At 38.6% G+C, this 21,172-nt stretch overlaps 1 protein-coding gene across 2 annotated transcripts in view; it reads left to right on the forward strand.

The window, feature by feature from the left end:
- The window catches only part of CEMIP2 (cell migration inducing hyaluronidase 2), a 77,196-nt gene that overhangs the window by 14,977 nt on the left and 41,047 nt on the right, over positions 1–21,172 (forward strand). For both annotated transcript variants that reach the window (XM_012770904.3, XM_012770903.2), the window contains exons 2-8: positions 3,511–3,853; positions 6,810–6,950; positions 7,560–8,121; positions 12,463–12,632; positions 15,868–16,056; positions 18,513–18,682; positions 20,680–20,889. In XM_012770904.3, the coding sequence (XP_012626358.2) occupies positions 3,523–3,853; positions 6,810–6,950; positions 7,560–8,121; positions 12,463–12,632; positions 15,868–16,056; positions 18,513–18,682; positions 20,680–20,889 (1,773 nt within the window). In that variant the 5' untranslated portion in view covers positions 3,511–3,522. The remainder of the gene's footprint in view (positions 1–3,510; positions 3,854–6,809; positions 6,951–7,559; positions 8,122–12,462; positions 12,633–15,867; positions 16,057–18,512; positions 18,683–20,679; positions 20,890–21,172) is intronic.

Raw genomic sequence — 21,172 nt, forward strand, 5'->3', positions numbered from 1 at the left:
CTCCAAACTCAAACAAATGCTACAAGTTCTAACAACCTTATTGAGATAGCCTGGGACCCTGACCACTATTTTAACAGTATTTTCTTGGCCAATTTCTCTCTGCCTTCCACACAAGTGATTTAAAGTTGAATTTATTAATTGTATTTCTTTGGGACACTAAATCTTTTGTTTATAGTTCCTATCCTCCCTCCCCCAGGAGTTCCTACCACAGTCCTTTTATGACAGCAAGATCTCACAAATGCTTACTGAGTGATTGCAATGACATGTTTCCCCCATGAGTAGTTTAGATCTATAACTAGCAATCTATATATTTTTAAGTAATTGACATATAATATTATGTCTAAAGTAAAATGAAATCCTAAAGCAATATATTTGTATCTTATATTTTTAAAAATCTTAATAAGTTGAGGAAATCTGCTTAAATTACGATTTTTTTGTGTTATTTTATTCTAAGATATGGTTGCAACAATGCATTGCTTAGGAAAAGAATGATATTTGTTGCTTATGCATTTACATGTTTTTCAATAAAATAGAGCTAATGGACTCAATGTGTACACACACATACACACACATATATATGTTTTGCAGAATGGTTATAGAAAAAAATACAACTGTGATTATTTTGGATTTAGTGACCTGCTTAGTTTGTGGTGGCTGCCATCTGAATTTTCATGTGAGGATACCATTTTGTGACTGTGAAGGCACAAATTATTCCCAGTGGGCTGGTGACTTCATTTAGCCTCTAGTGGCTTTTGTTTTATTGTTGGTACATCTGGAGACCCATTATCTCCCACCAACACCCCCATCCCCTCAGCCTGTTAAGTAATAACAACCTTTCTCACCCTGAAACAATAAAGTATCCAATGATTGCAGCCTTGGAAACAAAAGATTCCCACTCCCTTTCAGAGCAGATTAGGGTCTCATTCCCCACCCACCCTGGTGAGCCAGCACTCCAGAATATCTACTTTAGGCCTTTCTTTGTTAATACAGGATCATAAAAGGATCTTTGTTATACTCTTTCATTTGTTCCAGCGGGATGTCACCATTATTTTGGTCTGCTGCTAGGCACATGCAGCAATTCCCTCAATGGCACCTTGAATGGCGTTGTTTTTCCTTTGTTATGAAGTTTAAGCTTCATCTAAATAATTACTTTTGTTTAGAAATCAAACCCCACAAACCAAGTGGTTTTGACAGGCACACTGACTCTGAGAACTTTCTTTGCTTGGCGTAAAATCAGCATCCATTCCTGATTAGATTTCCTTTCTGATCCCATTAATTTCCAGGTCGTTTGGGTCCTGGGAATGCTTATTTGTGGCTTCCCTAATGACCATTTTGTGTTCAATGGGTTTGCTGATAGTTTAGAGCAATTTAGAGGTACCCTTGTGACTAGGATCGTATCCTTTGGCAGAAGATGAAGGGGATTCATTGTAAGGGTATTGAATGAAGTCAGGTGACCCTGAGATGCTCTAGTTGTTAAGGAAGGGATGTAACTGAAGAGGTTAAACACCATGTTTCTGAAGCCATTGAGCACATCTTATTTTTCCACAGTCATTGCAATAAGAACATTATGTGGTATAGCTAGTTTCCTCCCCCTGGCCTTCCTTTTCTCCTGTCTTCCCTCCCTCCTTCCCCCCTTCCTTCCTTTTTTTCCTTCCTTTCTCTTGGCAAATTAAAGTTTCATTCAAAACTTATTCTTTGGCCGGGCGCGGTGGCTCACGCCTGTAATCCTAGCACTCTGGGAGGCCGAGGCGGGCGGATTGCTCAAGGTCAGGAGTTCAAAACCAGCCTGAGCGAGACCCCGTCTCTACCATAAAAATAGAAAGAAATTAATTGGCCAACTAATATATATAATATAAAAAAAAATCAGCCGGGCATGGTGGCTTGTGCCTGTAGTCCCAGCTACTCGGGAGGCTGAGGCAGGAGGATCGCTTGAGCCCAGGAGTTTGAGGTTGCTGTGAGCTAGGCTGATGCCACGGCACTCACTCTAGCCTAGGCAAGAAAGCGAGACTCTGTCTCAAAAAAAAAAAAAAAAAAAAAAAAAAAAAAAAACTTATTCTTTCACTCAAACACTTGTAAGTGCTCATTATAAAAAACATTAAAAATGCAAAAGGACTTCCCTTTTTTACGTGTGTATTTCTGTTAGATAAAAAGGAATCATGTATCATGTAGCAACCTTCTGCATGAAGAATTCCTAAGAAGGTTAATATGCCCTTTCAGACTCAGCACAGTTCTAGTTATATACCCTTTGACGTGGTTGCCTCTCAGTTGTTTGAAAAGACACAGTAATGTATGGTAAAAGCCTGAATTTTAGAGTCAAAATACCTGGGTTTGAGTCCTGGTTCTCCTCTATATTAGCTGTGTAACCTTTGGGGAAGTTAATTAACCTTTCTAGTTTTTCTCATGTTTAAAGTTGGAGTTATGGCACTTGCTCATAGATTTGTTTTATTAAATATGTTAAATGAGTCACTACACGTTACAGTGGTTAGAACACCGCTTGGCACTAAGTGTGTTAGCTATTTTTTTTGGTATCATTTTATCCATAATATTCGAATGTTTACTGTTTTTTAAACAAAATTTGAGGATTTAAAGAGGTAAGATAAATGTAAGACTTTCTCACTAAAGGAATTCAGAGTCTATAGTTAAGTGATAACACAGATAGAATTACTTAATTGCTTAACCACAAGATGAATCTAGTGGGGGGAATTAAACACCCAAACATGAATGCCTGTCGGAACTTTTTAGGGCTACCTTGTGGTCCTCATATGACATAGACTTTCAACTTCCATTTTAAGAGCTTAGAATAATGATATTCAAACTGTGATCACCTGCTTCAGGGTCATCAGTATGTATTTTTTAAAACTGCAAACTTAAGGGTCCTCCTTGCACCAGCTGAGCCAGAATTACAGGGAAAAGCGCTGGGAATCTACATTTTTAATAAGCTTCCTTGATGATTCTTGTACACACTGAGAATGGAGAACAGATGGTATAGAACAGTGGCTCTCAACCTAGATGTTCATTAGAATCTCTTGGGAAGCATTTAAAAGATGCAGATAGTTGGATCCCAGGCACAGCAATCCTGACTTAATTGTTTTGGGGTGCAGCACTGGGCATTTGTGTTAGTAGGTGATTATAATTTGTAGCCAGGGTTGAGAAGCAGTGGCATTCAAACACAATTAATGAGGGTGATTGTTGACTTCGTTTATTATATCAGGGATGTCAGTTGACTTGATATTTTCAAAAGGTCATTCTGGTGGTTACCAGGGGCTGGGGGAAAAGGGGGAATTACTTAACGGTTATAGAGTTTCTGTTTGGGATGGTGAAAAAGTTCTGGAAATTTGGTAGTGGTGATGGTTGCACAATTTTGTGAAAATATTTAATGCCACTGAACTATATCCTTACAAGAGTTAAAATGGTATTATGTTATATAGATTTACCACATTAAAAAAAAGTACTTAAAAAAGCCATTTATAATTCACATATTCTGAACCCTAATTTTTTTTCTTTTCACAGTGACAGTGTATCATGTATGCCACTGATTCCAGGGGACACTCCCCTGCTTTCCACCAGCCTCAGAATGGAAACAGCCATCGCTCATCTGGTTATGTTCCAGGGAAAGTTGTCCCACGGCGCCCTCCTCCTCCTCCAAAGAGCCAAGCTTCAGCCAAATTTACCTCCATCCAACAAGAAGCCCGGGCAACCTTTGCCTTCTCACCTGAAGAACAGCAAACCCAGAGAGAAAGCCGAAAACAGAAGAGACACAAAAATACTTTCATTTGCTTTGCTATTACTAGTTTCTCATTTTTTGTTGCACTTGCAGTCATTTTAGGAATATCTTCAAAATATGCTCCAGATGGTAAGTGTGTCTATGTGCACACATAGAACATATTCTAGGAGAAGAGGAAATAGTAGAATGATTTTTTAAAAACTTTCATTATCTTAAGTTGGCTCTAGCTAACTAATACACAGGTAATATGATGTGTAACTTATGAACGAGAGCAATTGTTCAAGGACAGCATTGGAAATTATAAAATTAAATGATTGCTCTTTCTATCCATTTTGTCACTTTGTGCTTAAAGAATTCCTGGAGCATCTCTTTTGGAAATGCCTATGGTAGGCAAAGGCATTTGATGATTTGTTTGAAATCCTGGTTGCTAAATACATATTTAAAAAAACTTTCAAGTTTTAGAATGAGATATATATAGATAGTAAAAAGAAATCATATTTCATTTCTCTCTCAAATGACATTCAGACATCTCCTTAGATGAATGTAATAGTTAAGAAGCATTTTACTATTTATAGAACTTACAAATATTATTTTATTTAGTTTTTATGGGTGCTTTAGAGATTTTATAGATTTTTAAGGTCCTGGGGAAGTGGTTTTAATACTTTTAAGAGAATAGACCTGAAGTAAGAGAGATGTTCATGTCAATATCTTTATTAACCAAGCTAATAGACCACATTATAACATTGATTTCTATTGTATGCAGTATGGACTTCCTCTTTCATTTTCCCAGCAGAGTAACCAGGTTTATTGCTGCTGATTCATACTTCCCCAACTAATCTACAGTAAAGGAATGCTAGACTAGTGGGAAATCAGAGCTGCAGATCTGTGGCTTTCATTGGTGTTTTTTGTATTCCATTGAATTGCTGATGTGGTTCCTTGAATCAACATTTTTTAGTTTTACATTTTGGCAGTATAAGTGCAGATCATCAGTGGAAAGATCTGGTATGCCAAAGTATTTCAGGGTCAGCCTCACTGCGGTTGTTGCTATTACATAACTTTGATAATGCACTCACTGCTCTGCAAGTGGGTAACTGGGAAGTTGTGGCTGGCTGAGCTGTTTTTCAGTGCTCTGTACAGACCACACATTTTCTCATTAAGTGTATTTTACTGGGAGCAAACAGACTGGAATTTTTGTTGAAGGTTCTAATGGAGCATACTGTTCTGGGGAATAATTATGAACAATTAAGAGGAATTATATAACTACTGAAGTAGGCTCCAGATCTCAAAAGATTGGATTTCCTTCTCTGTAGCTGGGTACAATCTTTGTTATTACACTATGGAGAATTCCAGCTAGATGTTTTATGGGAACAGGGAAGTGGAAAACGAGTTCAAGAAATCCTCAGTATTAAGTCAGAACCAGTCTAAGAGATTTCTTGTTTCTTTGATGGCAAGGAAAGTTTAAAGATTGTTTTTAGTATAATAGTGATGATCATTAATTTATCAGAAGAATTAAATATCAATGATTATGAAACTGCTGTGAGAAAATTTAATTCCATGAAATAATTGCCAAGGACTTAACCAGCCAGACTAATTTTAACTGTTGTTACTGTCACCTCAAAGAGAAAACATACGCCTAGGGCAATATATGAGCTTAGAAACAGGAAGATGTTTGCATTAGTATTATGCAAGTTCAAAATGATGAATCAGAATTTTTTTGTATATAAAATGGATCTCTTTGTTCTGCACCCAGTCTCTGCTTTTTTTCATATTGTACACCATCCACCTTAACAAAAAGAATTTCTTCATGTGGTTCCCAAGCGTATCTCGTCTATTCCTACTTTTGCTTAAATGTAGGTGACAGACACCTTGGTTTTTTAACTAAGCAACCTAATGGACTTTGATAGCATTGGATACCTGAGTTGCTAGTGTTTTCTCCCCCTCATGCTCCTCTTATATAAATATTCTACATAATCTGGGATCCAGGTCTAGTGTCACCTATTCCATGAAGCTGCCGCAGTTATTCCAGACCATTCCTCCTTTGCCTGAGATTGTTTGTATCTGAATTACTACCACATTGTTCAGCATTTTATTGTTTTGTACGTGGTAGCTTTTCCTCCCAAGCTCAATTATGAACTCTTAGAAAATGTGAATTCATTCTGTGCTTTATAAATATTATAGTATCTGGTACAGAGTGAACAAATTAATGCTCAACAAAGGCTTAGTTGATCAAAATTGAAGGTGTGATTTTTATTTTTTCCCTCTTCCAAATTATGGCAGATGCTAAAGATTTCATACATTAACTAGCTGTGGCAATGTAGAACACTTTTATGTTTTCATTATCACCTATTTAAGAGGCAAGTTCTAATTCTAGTAAAGGTAAAAAATAAAAAAAAAAAACAAAACTCATTTCTGAAAGGGGGAACTTCCATGTCACTCGGTTTTGGCTTCTCTAACCTTTAATTTCCTCATCTCTGAAAATAAGAAGTCATGTCTTTGGTCACTTGCCTCTTGCAGTTTTATCAGCAGGTGTACATGGCTGAAGACAGTAATATTTCTAAGCCTTGGCCCTGGAAAGAGGTGCTATTATCACCTACTTTGATTCCCTGTGCATAGGAAGGAACTTACGAAGAACAAATAGACATATTATTTATCAGTTTCCATTTTTGATTTACTAGTATGTCGTGAACATATTTTCTTTCCTAAAACAGCTTTCTAGTGTGAGTCCCAAGACAATTTAAAAAATTTTTTTCTCTTACTATTGGTTTATTTCCAGAGTAGTTGATTCAGGTGAACTCCATTTTTACCTTGTGACGTTTCACCTGAAGCAGATGCTAACAACTTATTTTGTGGTGACACTTTTTTTTTTAATGAGTTGAAAAATTAAAGGATATGACGTTCTCTGCTTGGTGAGAAGTGGGATTTCTATCTTAATGGCAGGAAATCAAAGTATGTTGGCACATTTCTTGCAGATCTATATTAAATGATGGTAGTGCTTGGATTTAGCTAATGATATTCTTGCATTTTTGTTGGGTTGGATGGAATATCCATGTTGTGGTGTTTTTTTGTTTTTTTTTTTTCTTAATAGAGAATTGCCCAGATCAAAATCCCCGTCTCAGGAACTGGGATCCAGGACAAGATTCTGCAAAACAAGTTGTTATCAAGGAGGGAGATATGTTCCGTCTGACCTCAGATGTCACAGTGAATTCTATAACCATTCAGGATGGAGGTAGGTAATGGTCTCTGCCTATGGGAACTGAAAGGTTGTTGTATAATGTGGGGTAGATTTGATTTTCCTTAGGTAGAAAACTGTTCTTACCCAGAATAGCCCTTAAGGATGTGGTGTCACTCTAGCCATGGAATTATGAAAAGTTCCTAAGGTAGAACCATAGAACTCAAGAGCTGTAAGGATCTTAGACATCACTCACATCAAGACCCTTGATTTATAGACAAGGAAGTAGTTCCAGAGAAGTGATCTCTCGGAGCTAAATCTTTGTTACAAGTGATGGAGAGTAATGAGAGAGGTAACTTGAGTTGTATATATTAAAATGAGGTTCAGATTTGTAGACTGATTTTTCTAGAAATGATTTACCTCTGAAGTGAATGCATTAAAATTCATACTCATGGGCATTTTTAGTGTGTTAAGATATAAACACTTCACTTTTCCCTTTACTATGTTTTGAAAACCAGTTTAATTTTCTAAGCAGACTCTTAGTAAATTCTTATTTCCAATTTAATTGTGGAAGTGTATTTTTCCCCCCTTTAAGGTGGAATCTATTTCCTTGTATATCAGAAAGATGTTTTAGATGTTGGCTTACGGTACCGTTGTTCCCTGCAGGACTGCTTGTATTTGGGGACGATAAAGATGGATCCAGAAATATTACTTTAAGGACTCGTTACATCCTTATCCAGGATGGTGGGGCGCTTCATATTGGAGCAGAAAAATGCCGCTATAAATCCAAAGCGACAATTGCCTTGTATGGCAAGTCAGATGAAGGTGAAAGTATGCCAACATTTGGCAAAAAGTTTATCGGTGTGGAGGCTGGCGGGACACTGGAGTTACACGGGGCACGGACGACATCGTGGACGCTGCTGGCGCGGACCCTGCATTCCTCAGGCTTGCCCTTTGGGTCCTACACCTTTGAAAAGAACTTTTCCCGGGGCCTCAATGTGAGGGTCATTGACCAAGACACGGCCAAAATTTTGGAGAGTGACAGGTTTGATACCCACGAATACCACAATGAGAGTCGGCGGCTTCAGGGGTTTCTGAGATTGCAGGACCCAGGTCGGATTGTTGCCATAGCCGTGGGAGATTCAGCAGCCAAAAGCCTCTTACAGGGAACGATCGAGATGATCCAGGACCGGTTGGGGAGTAAACTGATCCAAGCACTGGGCTACAGGTAGGCAGACAACTTTGTTCTTTCCTTCCCGGCTCTGTGTTCCAGTGTGAGTCTTGCTGAGAGCAGAGTGAGGGTGGGGAAAGGTTCACCACAGCCTGAACTCAGGTGACAGAATGGCTGCCACCGTTTGGAGCAAAGACAGCTCGGAAACGTGGGACTGGGGGACGGAACATGGGATACAAAAGCTCTTCTCTTGGCTTTGGTTTAAGAAGCCCTTTGTTTCAGCTCTAAGAAACAATGGTGATATAGCACATCTTATATTTTCCTGGTTAGAGCTGGAACCTGTACTACTAAGTGAAGTATCCCAAGAATGGAAAAACAAGCACCACATATACTCACCAGCAAACTGGTATTAACTGAGTAGCACCTAAGTGGACACATAGGTACTACAGTAATAGGGTATTGGGGAGGGGGGAGGGAAGAGGGGGGCGGGTACATACATACATAGTGAGTGACATGTGCACCATCTGAGGGATGGTCATGCTGGAAAATCAGACTTGTGAGGGGAGGGGGGAAAGGGCATTTATTGAAACCTTAAAATCTGTACCCCCATAATATGCCGAAAAAAAAAAAAAAAAAAAAAAAAAGAAGCCCTTTGTGAACTGCAGTGTCAGGCTTGTGAAAAGTTCAGAACAGAAAGGTGGTACTATCAGGATATATCCTTTCCATGGTAAGAAAAGAACAAAAGAAATTGAAAAATATAATATATATATATATATATATATATATATGAAAGATGGTACTGAAAAACAACCAAGTGGTTGAAGGACAATTTGCCTCAGAGGGTACTTCCTCCTTTCACTAGCTTCTGAACCTAATATGAAACTCGGGCTAATTGGGGCAACTTATGAGTTGAAAGGTTAGGGCACAATTTCATCATGCTAAGGTATAAAATCTATCTTAAAAGCCCAAGGTGGGGAGAGCATGCAGGGTTTTCTTTTCCTTTCTGTTTTTGGAATCCTTTGCATGCTAATTTGAATCTGCTTATTTGATTGGCGCAGGTCCAGGGAGCCCTGGCATATGTGAGGAAGAAAAAAGTTAGAGGGCTAGGAAATTCATCTGGATGGTAGAATCCATTTCTACTATTTATGGTTCTTGTGCCATAGTCTAATTAACCATGATTTCCTAATGCAGTTCTGAGTTGGGGAGAAGTATCTGGCTTAACATTTAATTAAAAAAAAACCCAAAAAACAGAAGTTTTAATTCTGCTGAGTGTTCTTAGAAAAGTTGGGGACTATCTGCAGTGTAAAAAGAAAGAAGACCTCAAAACCCACATGCTGAAATAAATGATCTAGTTATTATCCTTTTCCTTTGATGGTAGGTTATTGGAAGGAAATGTTATCTACAATTCTAGAGAAGGTTAAGAATACAAAAACTAGTGAAGAAAAAGGGTCTGTAACACTTTAGAAATGCTTTTTATTCACTCGGGAGATGCTAAATGCTTGATATCCATCGAAGGTTGGAGGAAAGGACACTATCTTAGAGCTTTGGTTTAATGTAGTGAATAAACAGAGACCTAAATAGATGATCATACAATGAAACAATTGCTGCAATTAAGGATGTGATGAGAGCCTAAGCAGAAAGAACCCCCAAATTAATTGGCCTACAGAATTGGCGCAGGCTTTCCTAAGGCAAGACGTGTGAAGGAAGTTTAGGAGTGTGCTGTGTAGACAGTGGAGAAGGAAGACTTTCTAGATAGAGGGAATACCATGTGCAAAACCTCAGAGGGCTTTAAAAAAAAAACAGTACACACACAGAAAAATGTTAAAAACAAGAATGTTAATGATCTGTCCCAACGTGATACCTGTGTAAATACCACCCAGGTCAAGATGAGGACATTGCCAGCAGCCCAGAAGCTCCTTCCTAACCCCTGCTATGCCCCAATCTCCCCACCAGTGGTAATCAGCCTCCTGAATTTGTGAGGTCCACTAACGTTTAGGTCTGCCTGTTTTTGAACTTCATATAAATGGAAGCAGACAATATATCATACTTTGTTTCTGGCTTCTTTGTGCAGTGTTATATTATTAAATGTCATTCACATTGCATGAAGTATCAGCTCATTTTCAATGATGTTTGTTTTCCGTTGGATTGATATACTACAATTTATTTACAGGTGGACGTCTGCATGGCTTTCCAGTTAGGACCTATTGTGAAAAAAAAATGCTTCTCTAAAATGTGCCTTTACCCATCTCTGGATGTACATGTGCATATATTTCTATAATTTATAGACCTTGGAGTAGAAGCATGGTCTTTTTAAAGTTAAAGACCTACTTTGTTTCATTATGCATAATGCCAGGGATTACAACTTCTCTCTCTTTTTTTTTTTTTTTTTGAGACAGAGTTTCATTCTGTTGCTCACGCTAGAGTGCCATAGCATCAGCCTAGCTCACAGCAGCCTCAAACTTCTGGGTTCAAGCAATCCTTCTGCCTCAGACTCCCAAGTGCCTCTGCCCCACTATGCCCGGCTAATTTTTTCTCTATATATTTTTAGTTGGCCAATTAATTTCTTTCTATTTATAGTAGAGACAGGGTCTCTCTCTTGCTCAGGCTCGTTTCGAACGCCTGACCTTGAGTGATCTGCCCGCCTCGGCCTCCCAGAGTGCTCTTCTCTTTCTTCATGCCATTGTTGTTTCTAAATTTGTGTGACCATTGGCTGTGAATATTTTGACTTTCTTTGGTTTCACTGCCTACCAGTTTCTAAATTCCCTTTAAATAATGCCCCCAGTTGGCAGAGGAAGGAAAGTTGTGATCCTCTGCCAACCATTCCATTGCAAGGACATTATCTCCAATGTACATAAACACATAAGCCTTTGAAGATAATGTTCTAGTGCTGAAATTTTCCTCAAGTGGAGGAGGGAAGTAGGAGTGTTTTGGAGATAATGGCGATAAAAGAGAACATTGTTTTCTAATTGCCTAGGCAGTTCTGGTAAATAAAGGAAGCCTCTGATATTCTTCCTCTCCTTCCCTCTCAAATGGGAAATAATAAATTGAGACATTCTTTATTTGATTCTTTCTGCTGTATCCAGGGATATAAATAGAGCTACAAAGCATTGTCATCCAAAGAGTAGTTAGTTAATCCAAACTGGCGGCTGTGGAATTTATAAGGGTGTAGGCATGCTTTAGTTAATTTTTATCTGTGACTATCCAGCCATCTGTCTGGCGCAGATTACATTTGGCATTTTTTCCTAGAGTAGGAAGTTGACATTTTTCTTTTCATGTTTTGCACCAGGAGTCTTAAGGCCAATTTTCTGGCTTTTTTAAAAAAATCGTCCTTTTTCTTTGATTGCCTTTGGCCACAAGCTTGAGCAAGTTTCTCGGATATTTAGTATCAGAAAGAATGGCATTTTCAAATATATTGCTTTCAACAAATAGACATATAGTATGTAAGGTTTAAAAATGTGTTGGATAGTGATTCTACAGCTTGGATTTAAGAATGTTAGGAAACCTCTAACTCAGTGGTTCACAACCTTGCTTGCACACCTGGAGACTTTAAAAAATACCAGCCTGGGGCTCAGCTTAGATCACTATATCAGGGAGAAGGATAGGACCCCCCCAGGCGACTGAAAGTTGATAATTACTGCCATAACTTCTAATCTATAATTTAGGAGTTCTCAAAGTATGGTGCCCTGATCGGCAGCATCAGGTAGGAACCTGCTAGTAATGCAAATTCTCTAGTCCTATCTCAGACACTCGGAGGGTGGGGCCCAGCAATCTCATTTCCAGGTGATTCTGATGTTTGGTAAAGGTTGGGAACCACTGCTCAAAGTCAGTGGTTCTCAAGGCCAGCTGTACATTCAAATCACCTGGGAGCTTTAAAACCATGCAAATGCTGGGCGCCCAGCCTTTGGCTATTACAATTGCCTTCATTTGGGATGGTGTCTGAGCATATTGATATATATCTTGATATATTTCTCAAGCTTCCCAGGTTGATTCTATTATGCAGTTAGATTTTTGAGAACATTGTGGAGAGGATAGTTTAAAAGAAAGCAGGTGATAAATCCTTTTAAATGATAGCAAATAAATGGATTTGGGGCCAGAATGAGTAAGATGGGTGTGTATTGAGGAAGGAAGTCAGTGATTAATTGAAGCCACGGTCATCAGTGTTTCACCTGTTACAGAACTAGACAAACAAGTATTTAAAAACCAGGTGTATTTCCTTCTATGACATTGCTTACTTTAGTTAAGGTTTGGAATGGCAAGCTTGTGCAAAAAGGCTTAGGGATTGGTAAAAATGAAATGCGAGCGAGAATCAAACAGCACCGGGTCACATAACATCTGTGTCAAGGATTTGGGTCAGTACCATGACAAGTAATCAAAAGCACATGCTTTTTCTCTTTCTAGGCAAGCTTGGGCTTTAGTTGGTGTCATTGACGGTGGAAGTACTTCTTGCAATGAATCTGTGAGAAACTATGAAAATCATAGTAGTGGCGGGAAGGCTCTTGCCCAAAGAGAATTTTATACCATCGATGGGCAGAAGTTCTCTGTGACAGCTTACAGTGAGTGGATTGAAGGTAGGCAGGTACAGTTTATATTCTTGTAAGACATTGGTAAGTATTGTGACAGATTTTTAAAAAAGCAGTATTGTGTTCAAATGACAGTCTGTCTGGTTAGATTTCTCAACTAGGTTGAAATTGAAACTTATAGTTTCCCCACTGTGCTTAGTCTTTTAGAACAAAGTTGAGTTGGGGGAAGGATGTCTCCAAACTAGAATAGATAGATCATTCTAGTCTAGAAAGCAACCTTCTGGGTTTGTGCTGAGGAGGTGGTATCTATTAGGGATGAGGAAGCTGGAATTTAGCCCCAGCTTTCTGCCTCCAAGATGACTGTTGCTGCTTTGCCTCTGCCAAAATCATAGGCGGATGGGAAGCATTTCTCATCCGGAATTTGGTCCTGTAAGTGGAGATTAGTGGTAATGCCTTTGGTAAGGTTCTAGATAGAGGATAATTGCTGACAGACCTTGAGTCAATATTTCCTTTGTAGGAAATGTTGTCTTCATTTCCACAGTACTGACAACTACTGGTTTCTCTGGAAGAGGGTACATTCTAGCTGTCTCTCATGGGATATTGTTTGTGTCTCCTGTTCTCAGTGACTCTTACTTTCTGGAAGAGGTGGAACTTCTCTCCAGGAAGCAGGGAGAATAAACTTACTTCCTTTCATGCTTCCAATTCAGTGGTGCTAATTGGAGATAATCTTAGGCAGGATTTTCTTTTTTCTTTTCTTTTTTACTACCCTCCCCCAGGCCCCGCAGCCTGGGCCCCTTGAGGGGCAGGGACTCCCAGGCCAGTAGTGAGTGGAAGGATTTTCTTTTCAAATGAGGAAAAAGTGAGGAATTATTGAATAGCACAAATCTTCCCTATCTAGTTTTCTGGCTTTTTTTTTTTTAAAGCCAGAAAAAAAAACAAATTCTAATGATCTTTCAAGTCAAAACATTTATCTAGTAGAAGCGTTACTGAAATTTTATGTGAAGAAAGTGAATGTTTCTAAGCTGCTCTTTTTTGGGGGAAGTATTTTTCATTTTTGGTAAAAATCTGAAATTTGTGGTAGTGATTGTCATTGCCACCATGAATTTTTTATTATTTTTGTTCTTTTTTTTTTTTTTTGAGACAGAGTCTCCCTCTGTTGCCCTAGGTAGAGTGCTGTGGTGTCAGCCTTGCTCACAGCAACCTCAAACTCCTGGGCTCAAGCAGTCCTTCTGCCTCAGCCTCCTGAGTAGCTGGGAGTAGAGGCACACGCCACCATGCCCGGCTAATTTTTTCTATTTATGTTTTTAGTTGGCCAATTCATTTCTTTCTATTTTTAGTAGAGACGGGGTCTCGCTCTTGCTCAGGCTGGTTTCGAACTCCTGACCTTGAGCGATCCTCCCGCCTCTGTCTCCCTGAGTGCTAGGATTAGAGGTGTGAGCCACCGTGCCCAGCCATTTATCTTTGTTCTTAATCTACTCGTTTCGCTTCTTAGGAAGGCAGTATAATGTAGAGGTTAAGAAACTGGTCTCTGGAATTATACTGGCATTCAGTTCTGGGCTCTACCAAATTTTAGTTATTTAACTGGGAGGCCTGTGGTTTCTTTATCTCTAATGAATATAATAATTGGTATCTCTCACAATTGTTTTGATGAAAGGTTGTGCATGTAGCGCCCCAAGGACTGTTAGCTGTTGTTATTGTTAATAATTAATATTATTATTTGGATAAAATCTCATTATAGACTGTAGTATCTGGATAGAAGAAACATATAAAAATACTTTAGAATATTTTAGATACTTATTTTTGTGCTTTGTAGAAATAGTAAAACAGGGTGGATCAGAGTCTAAAAGGAACAGAGTCTAAGACTTTGCCCATGTTAGGTTTTATCTGGATAGTGGGCTCAAGACTGTAAGAATATATATACTATTCCTTGTTCCTTGACTACATTCCCTTCCTTTTGATTCTCCTAAGTAAATGTGTTCTTTCATTCATATCATGATCCTTTAGAGCCAGCATCTTAAAGTGGCCCCAGAGTAGTATGCCATTGATTAAAAGGATGTTAGAGAAGTACAGATATTTATTAAACAGTTATTTTTGAAATGTGGTATTTTTCCTCCCCCATCGATGTTATGAAGTAGCTTCCATCTCTTCTGTACATGTTTCCGTTAAATCAGCCTTTGGCTTGTGACATTATATCATGGATGTTAGAGAAGCAGGAAATATTTCGACACTGGTTGCATGTATTAGTAAAAGAAATATAAGTTACAGAGAAGTTAGATCAGCTTTCCTTTCAGTTCTTGTCTGCCTAATTGGGAACCAACTTTGAGTTTCAAAGGAGATATTAGGAGAAATCAGTCATTAGTAGTTCTTAGATTGCATAATTTACATCATCCTAGGAAAGGAGCTGAGTTGGATAGGGGCACTGTCATGTGACCTTAGGTGACACAGCATACTGACTGTACTCACCCAGGCAGCAGATATCCATGGAACTGTACTACAGACAGAGTAGTGAATACATAAATGGTTGCACTAAGCTACCTTCCCTTCTGCAACTTCTAAGGAGATGAGCTAGTCTCTCATTAAGAAGGTATGAGCAACAGCAGAGAGAATACCGTGAGAATACCAGAGAGAGAGGTTGCTTCCAGCAAGGAAATTTAGGATGTCTTTGAAGATTCACCTGAACTTTATAAAAAGGTATCTTAGTTGGTAAAGAAGAAAGGAGGGACATTCTAGGTAAAGAATAAAGCATGCACAAGGGCACAGAAATGAAGGATTTTCTGAGATAAACTTTTATTCTTAATATTAAGATTGTGCACTAATACCCTGTCTCTTGTTCTGTGCTTGGATCAAATGGAAGCACTGCTATTTATTACATACCTATTCTGTGCTTGGCGACTTCTACCTGAGTATATTCTCATCACAAATTAAGATGGTTTGAGGACAGCAAAACAGTCTTAGCACTGAGTTGAAATATAGTAAGAGATCTGGGGATTGAGAGCCTTCTTCAAAATTATAAAAGAACGGTTTCCTAAAGTGACATCATATGTCCCATCATGGCTAGGCTAGAGATGTATGGGGCATTCTTCCCCTTGAGGGCAGGAATCTATATTTTCATATTTTTATCATTTGTATCTGCAGAGTGGCTGACACACAATTGGCATTAATAAAAATTTGCTGAATTGTGGTTATCTTATCTTTTAATTTGTGAATTGGTGAGAGGGTTGAATTTAGAAGGAAAAAGTTACTGTTAATGCATCACTTTTTTTTTTTTTTTTTTTTTGTTTAGGCGTTTCTCTTTCAGGTTTCCGGGTAGAGGTTGTGGATGGAGTGAAGCTTCATTTGCTGGATGATGTTAGTAGCTGGAAACCCGGAGACCAGATTGTGGTTGCAAGCACAGACTATTCTATGTACCAAGCAGAGGAGTTCACTCTTCTTCCATGTCCTGAGTGCAGCTGTTTTCAGGTCAAAGTCAAAGGTATCACACTGCTCAGAGCGCTTCTTGGGAAATACATTCTTTTTTGGGGATTTGATTCCTGGAACCCTTTTTCTTTCCAGTTACCACCATCACCACCATCATTAATATAGAAGATTGTAGCAGTGGCCTGTGTTGACCACTAGATTCCAGAGTTATTGAGCAATATATTTGCTGTTAATGATACATGGCAGGCCACATCAGTGTTTTTTTGCTTCAGTTTCTTTGTTAAGAAAAAAGATGTGGACCAGACAGATTGATTTTCCAAACACTTTTCCAGTTTTTTCCATATTTTTCTATTATCAGATAATAGTAAATGCAGCTATCAACTACATCCATTTTTTAGTAGAAGTCTTTCTTGATTTTATTTTTAAGTTTGTATTATAATTGGTAATTACTCATTTTACCAAGAGCCAAGAAGTCTTTCTTTCTTTTTTCTTTTTCTTTTTTTTTTTTTTGAGACAGAGTCTCACTTTGTTGCCCAGGCTAGAGTGAGTGCCGTGGCATCAGCCTAGCTCACAGCAACCTCAAACTTTTGGGCTCAAGCAATCCTCCTGCCTCAGCCTCCCGAGTAGCTGGGACTACAGGCATGCGCCACCATGCCCGGATAATTTTTTCTATATATATTAGTTGGCCAATTAATTTCTTTCTATTTATAGTAGAGACGGGTCTCGCTCTTGCTCAGGCTGGTTTCGAACTCCTGACTTCGAGCTATCTACCCGCCTCGGCCTCCTAGAGTGCTAGGATTACAGGCGTGAGCCACTGCGCCCAGCCTAAGAAGTCTTTCTTAATTAAAAAAAAATCCCATGGTTTTCCAGTGCCTGCCTACGTGCTTGGCAAAAAGTAAATCTCACTGATATTTAAGATGGAAGTAAATAGATATTTTCCTAAGACTGTATTTCCTATCATAATCTTGAATAACGCATTTTCGAAGGAGAACAACACACAGAAAGACTCTCATTGTAAGTTGTGTGTAGGACGAATGCCTGACATTTACCAGATACTTATTTTGTGCCTGCCACTAGGCAAAGCTCCTTTGCACATTGGTTTATTTATGGAATTCATTGTACATTTCACTCATCATATTGCTTTCTTTGCTTCTGTACTCAAGATTATACATTTAGGTTGGTCGTGGTGGCTCAAACCTGTAATCCTAGCACTCTGGGAGGCCGAGGCGGGTGGATTGCTCGAGGTCAGGAGTTTGAAACCAGCCTGAGCAAGAGCGAGACCCCATCTCTACCATAAATAGAAAGAAATTAATTGGCCAACTAAAAACATACATAAAAAATGAGCTGGGCATGGTGGCACATGCCTGTAGTCCCAGCTACTCGGGAGGCTGAGGCAGCAGGATCGCTTGAGCCCAGGAGATTGAGGTTGCTGTGAGCTAGGCTGATGCCACAGCACTCACTCTAGCCTGGGCAACAAAGTGAGACTCTGTCTCAAAAAAAAAAAAAAAAAAAGATTATACATTTATAGTATAAAACAAAAGTTTCCATTAGTACTCACTCATTCAGTTTTTTAGTAATTTAGAGTAATAGGTAATTTAGAGTTTTGAAAGTTTAAGGACAAATTTTCTGCTTTAAGAAAAAAAGTGATTGGCTCAATTGGCACTCTTTCTCTGTGCTTCATTCAGTGTTGTACTTTTCCTTGTTGATAACACAGGACATAAGCAAAACAAACAAAAAAAATAACAAAAAACCCCCATAACTATGATACCATCTGGCATGCATCGTTTTGGAAATTCCCACTCTTGTCAACAAGTCTCCATGATGAGTCTTCATGAACTCACCTCCCATGATTTATGTGTATTTTTCCTTCCTGAATTTATATAAGAGCATCAGAGAAAAGCTCATTATTAAAATTCTTCTAAACTTCCAGTAAAGGAGGGAATTTACAAGAATGCTTAGTAATATTAAAGTAAGAAATGGGAAAGAAAAGATGGTAATTTCTGTATTATTAATGTCCAGATGCAGATTTCTTTAGCTTTCAAGTAGAAGCATGAACACTTGACACCCTGATATTAACATCTATAAAACTATTTGTTTTATGGACTCGCTATTCATTTGGTTCTTCATATGCCCCCCGGGGAATGGGCCAAGAGCATTGGGCAGGAACTAGAGAGAAAGATTATGGATCATTAGGCAGATTGCAGGTTATTAGTGCTGTTCAAGGGAGGATTGAGCTACTTCATGGAGGGGCAAGCTGCCTGCAGTGCGCCAGTTCGAGAATTGGCAGAAGAGTTGGTAGTGAGGGTTCAGGCATTGGGTAGGGGGAGATGGACTAGGTAATCTTTAAAATCCCTGCATCCTGGGATTCTGTGGTTCTGAGATTTAGAGAATAGAAGTGGACAGTAAGTAATAATAATATCTTGGGGTTAGAGACTGAAGACTGTCTTTTTGAAGTAAATTTTATGTTTTCTTTGTTCTCAAATTCTTTTTTTCCTTACCCACATCAACCAGAAACCCCTCAGTTCCTGCACATGGGCGAGATCATAGATGGTGTAGACATGAGAGCTGAGGTTGGAATTCTCACCCGGAATGTTGTAATCCAAGGAGAAATGGAGGACTCCTGCTATGCAGAAAATCAGTGCCAATTTTTTGATTATGATACCTTTGGGGGACATGTTATGGTAGGTAAATGGATTTGATGATTTGTTTGAACTTCTGATTGCTAAATGCATGTTTAAAAAAAGCTTTCTAGTTATAGAACGAGATATATATAGATATTAAAAAGAAATCATATTTCACTTCTCTCAATTGACAATGAGCAGGTTTTAGATAATTAAAAGAAAAAATTATACCTTCATTTGGTTGACCTGGACCCATAGTTAAACCAGTCAAGAATTGTGCTATAAAGAGTTAAATTAAAATATTGGGAAGAACAAATTACACAGAGATAAAAATGAAGGATCTTAGTATCCATGCATGCAATTTCTTAAAAAATCAATTGATTCTTTTAAAAACATGATATTACTAAAGGGTAAACAGTAGTAGCATGCATGTACAAAATATGTTTCTGTAATATTTTTTGATTTTGATTTTGTAAAAATATGGAGTACTTACTATATGGAAGCGGTATTCTATATACTAATCTACTGGACTTTTAGGCTGCATTTTGATTATGTATGTTTTATTTTATTTATTTTTAATTGCCTAGTATTTCTGGAAAAGAAAGGTTATGTGTGTTTTAATTTAATTTATTTTTGTTTTATTTTATTTTTGAGACAGAGTCTCACTCTCTTGCCCAGTCTAGAAGTGCCATGGTGTCAGCCTAGCTCACAGAAACTTCAAATTCCTGGGCTCAAGCAATCTTCCTGCCTTAGCCTCCCAAGTAGCTGGGACTACAGCACCACCACGCCCAACTAATTTTTTCTACTTTTAGTTGTCCAGCTAATTTCTTTCTATTTTTAGTAGAGATGAGGTCTTGCTCTTGCTGAGGGCGGTCTTGAACTCCTGACCGCAAGCGATCCTTCTGCCTCGGCCTCCCAAAGAGTGTTAGGATTACAGGTGTGAGCTGTACCACACCCGGCCTGCATGCTTTAAAATCACTTTTTGTGCACTGAGTAGTCCGTGTTGTTGTTAGCAACGTTTCTGTTGCAATGATTTCCGAAATGTTGATCAGCATTATTTCTTTGCTTTTAGTTATATGATCAAAACTCCAGCATTTAAAAATATTGAGAGTGCTCAAACTTTGGATCACAGAGGAATTTTAAAAATGAACTTAAGCAAACAATATTATGTGCTAACTAAAAGATTGGTGAGGATTCGGAAATAGATAACTGTCAAATTAGGCCGGGCGTGGTGGCTCATGCCTATAATCCTAGCACTCTGGGAGGTTGAGGCAGGAGGATCACTTAAGGTCAGGAGTTTGAAACCAGCCTGAGCAAGAGCAAGACCCCGTCTCAACTAATAACAGAAAGAAATTAATTGGCCAATTGATAAAAAAAAAAAGAAAGAAAGAAATAACTGTCAAATTATGTTGGAGATTGTAGAAATGAAATAACAAGATGAGACTTGTTATTTTGGAACAACCAAAAAATTTGTGTGTGTGTGTGTGTGTGAGAGAGAGAGAGAGAGACAGAGAGAGAGAGAGACAGGGTCTCATTCTGTTGTCCAGACTAAAGTGCAGTGGTGTGTTCACTGTAATCTCAAATTCTTGGGCTCAAGCAACTCTCCTGCCTCAGCCTCTTAAATAGCTGGGACTACAGGTATCTGGCTGATATTTTCATTTTTTGTAGAGATAGGGTCTTGCTATGTTGCCCAGGGTGATATTGAACTCCTGGCCTGAGTCTTCCTGCCTTGGCCTCCTAAAGTGCTGGGATTACAGGTGTGAGCCACCCTGCCTGGCCCTAAAATATTTGAACAAAACACTTATTCAGAGATCATTTTTGCAGCTCTCCTGATTTGTCTTTATTGCTAATTAAAGGCTATTTTAAAGGGCTCTTGGAAGCATTTGCTTATGTGAAGAAGTATTTGCTAAATTATTAATTGGCAATCCAGGAAAATAGGTTGCAAAAGAAAATAAATGTTTTGATATGTATTCTGATGTTTTCTTATTAAAACTGTATGTTTTGCCACTTTCCGGTTCTGAAAAGTATCAGTTCGAGTTTGGTTCCTTGTCTTGCAGATAAAGAAAAATTTTACTTCAGTTCATCTTTCTTATGTGGAGTTGAGACACATGGGTCAGCAGCAGCTGGGGCGGTATCCTCTTCATTTTCATCTGTGTGGAGACGTGGATTATAAAGGAGGGTACAGACACGCAACGTTTGTGGACGGCCTGTCTATCCATCACAGCTTCTCAAGGTGCATCACTGTGCATGGGACAAACGGCTTGCTAGTAAGTGGCCTGACATTGTGTCGGTGCATGTTAATGAAACAGTTAATGCTCCTTAATTCTCACGACTTCTCAATCTAATATAAGTAAACTATTTAGCCACATGCTTTTACTCTGTCCTGTTCTTACTGAGAATTCTGATTGTTCTGTCTAAAGGAGGCTTACTTTTTTAACATCCAAATTCTCCTCTTTTTAAATTTTATTTTATTTGTTCCCTGTGGGATCTAAGCACATTATCCTCTTTAGAAATAAATAAAGCCCGGCATTTGATTTTGCCCCTTCCGCT

This window comes from Microcebus murinus, chromosome 12, assembly GCF_040939455.1.
Source record: "Microcebus murinus isolate Inina chromosome 12, M.murinus_Inina_mat1.0, whole genome shotgun sequence".
Classification (NCBI taxonomy): domain Eukaryota; kingdom Metazoa; phylum Chordata; class Mammalia; order Primates; family Cheirogaleidae; genus Microcebus; species Microcebus murinus.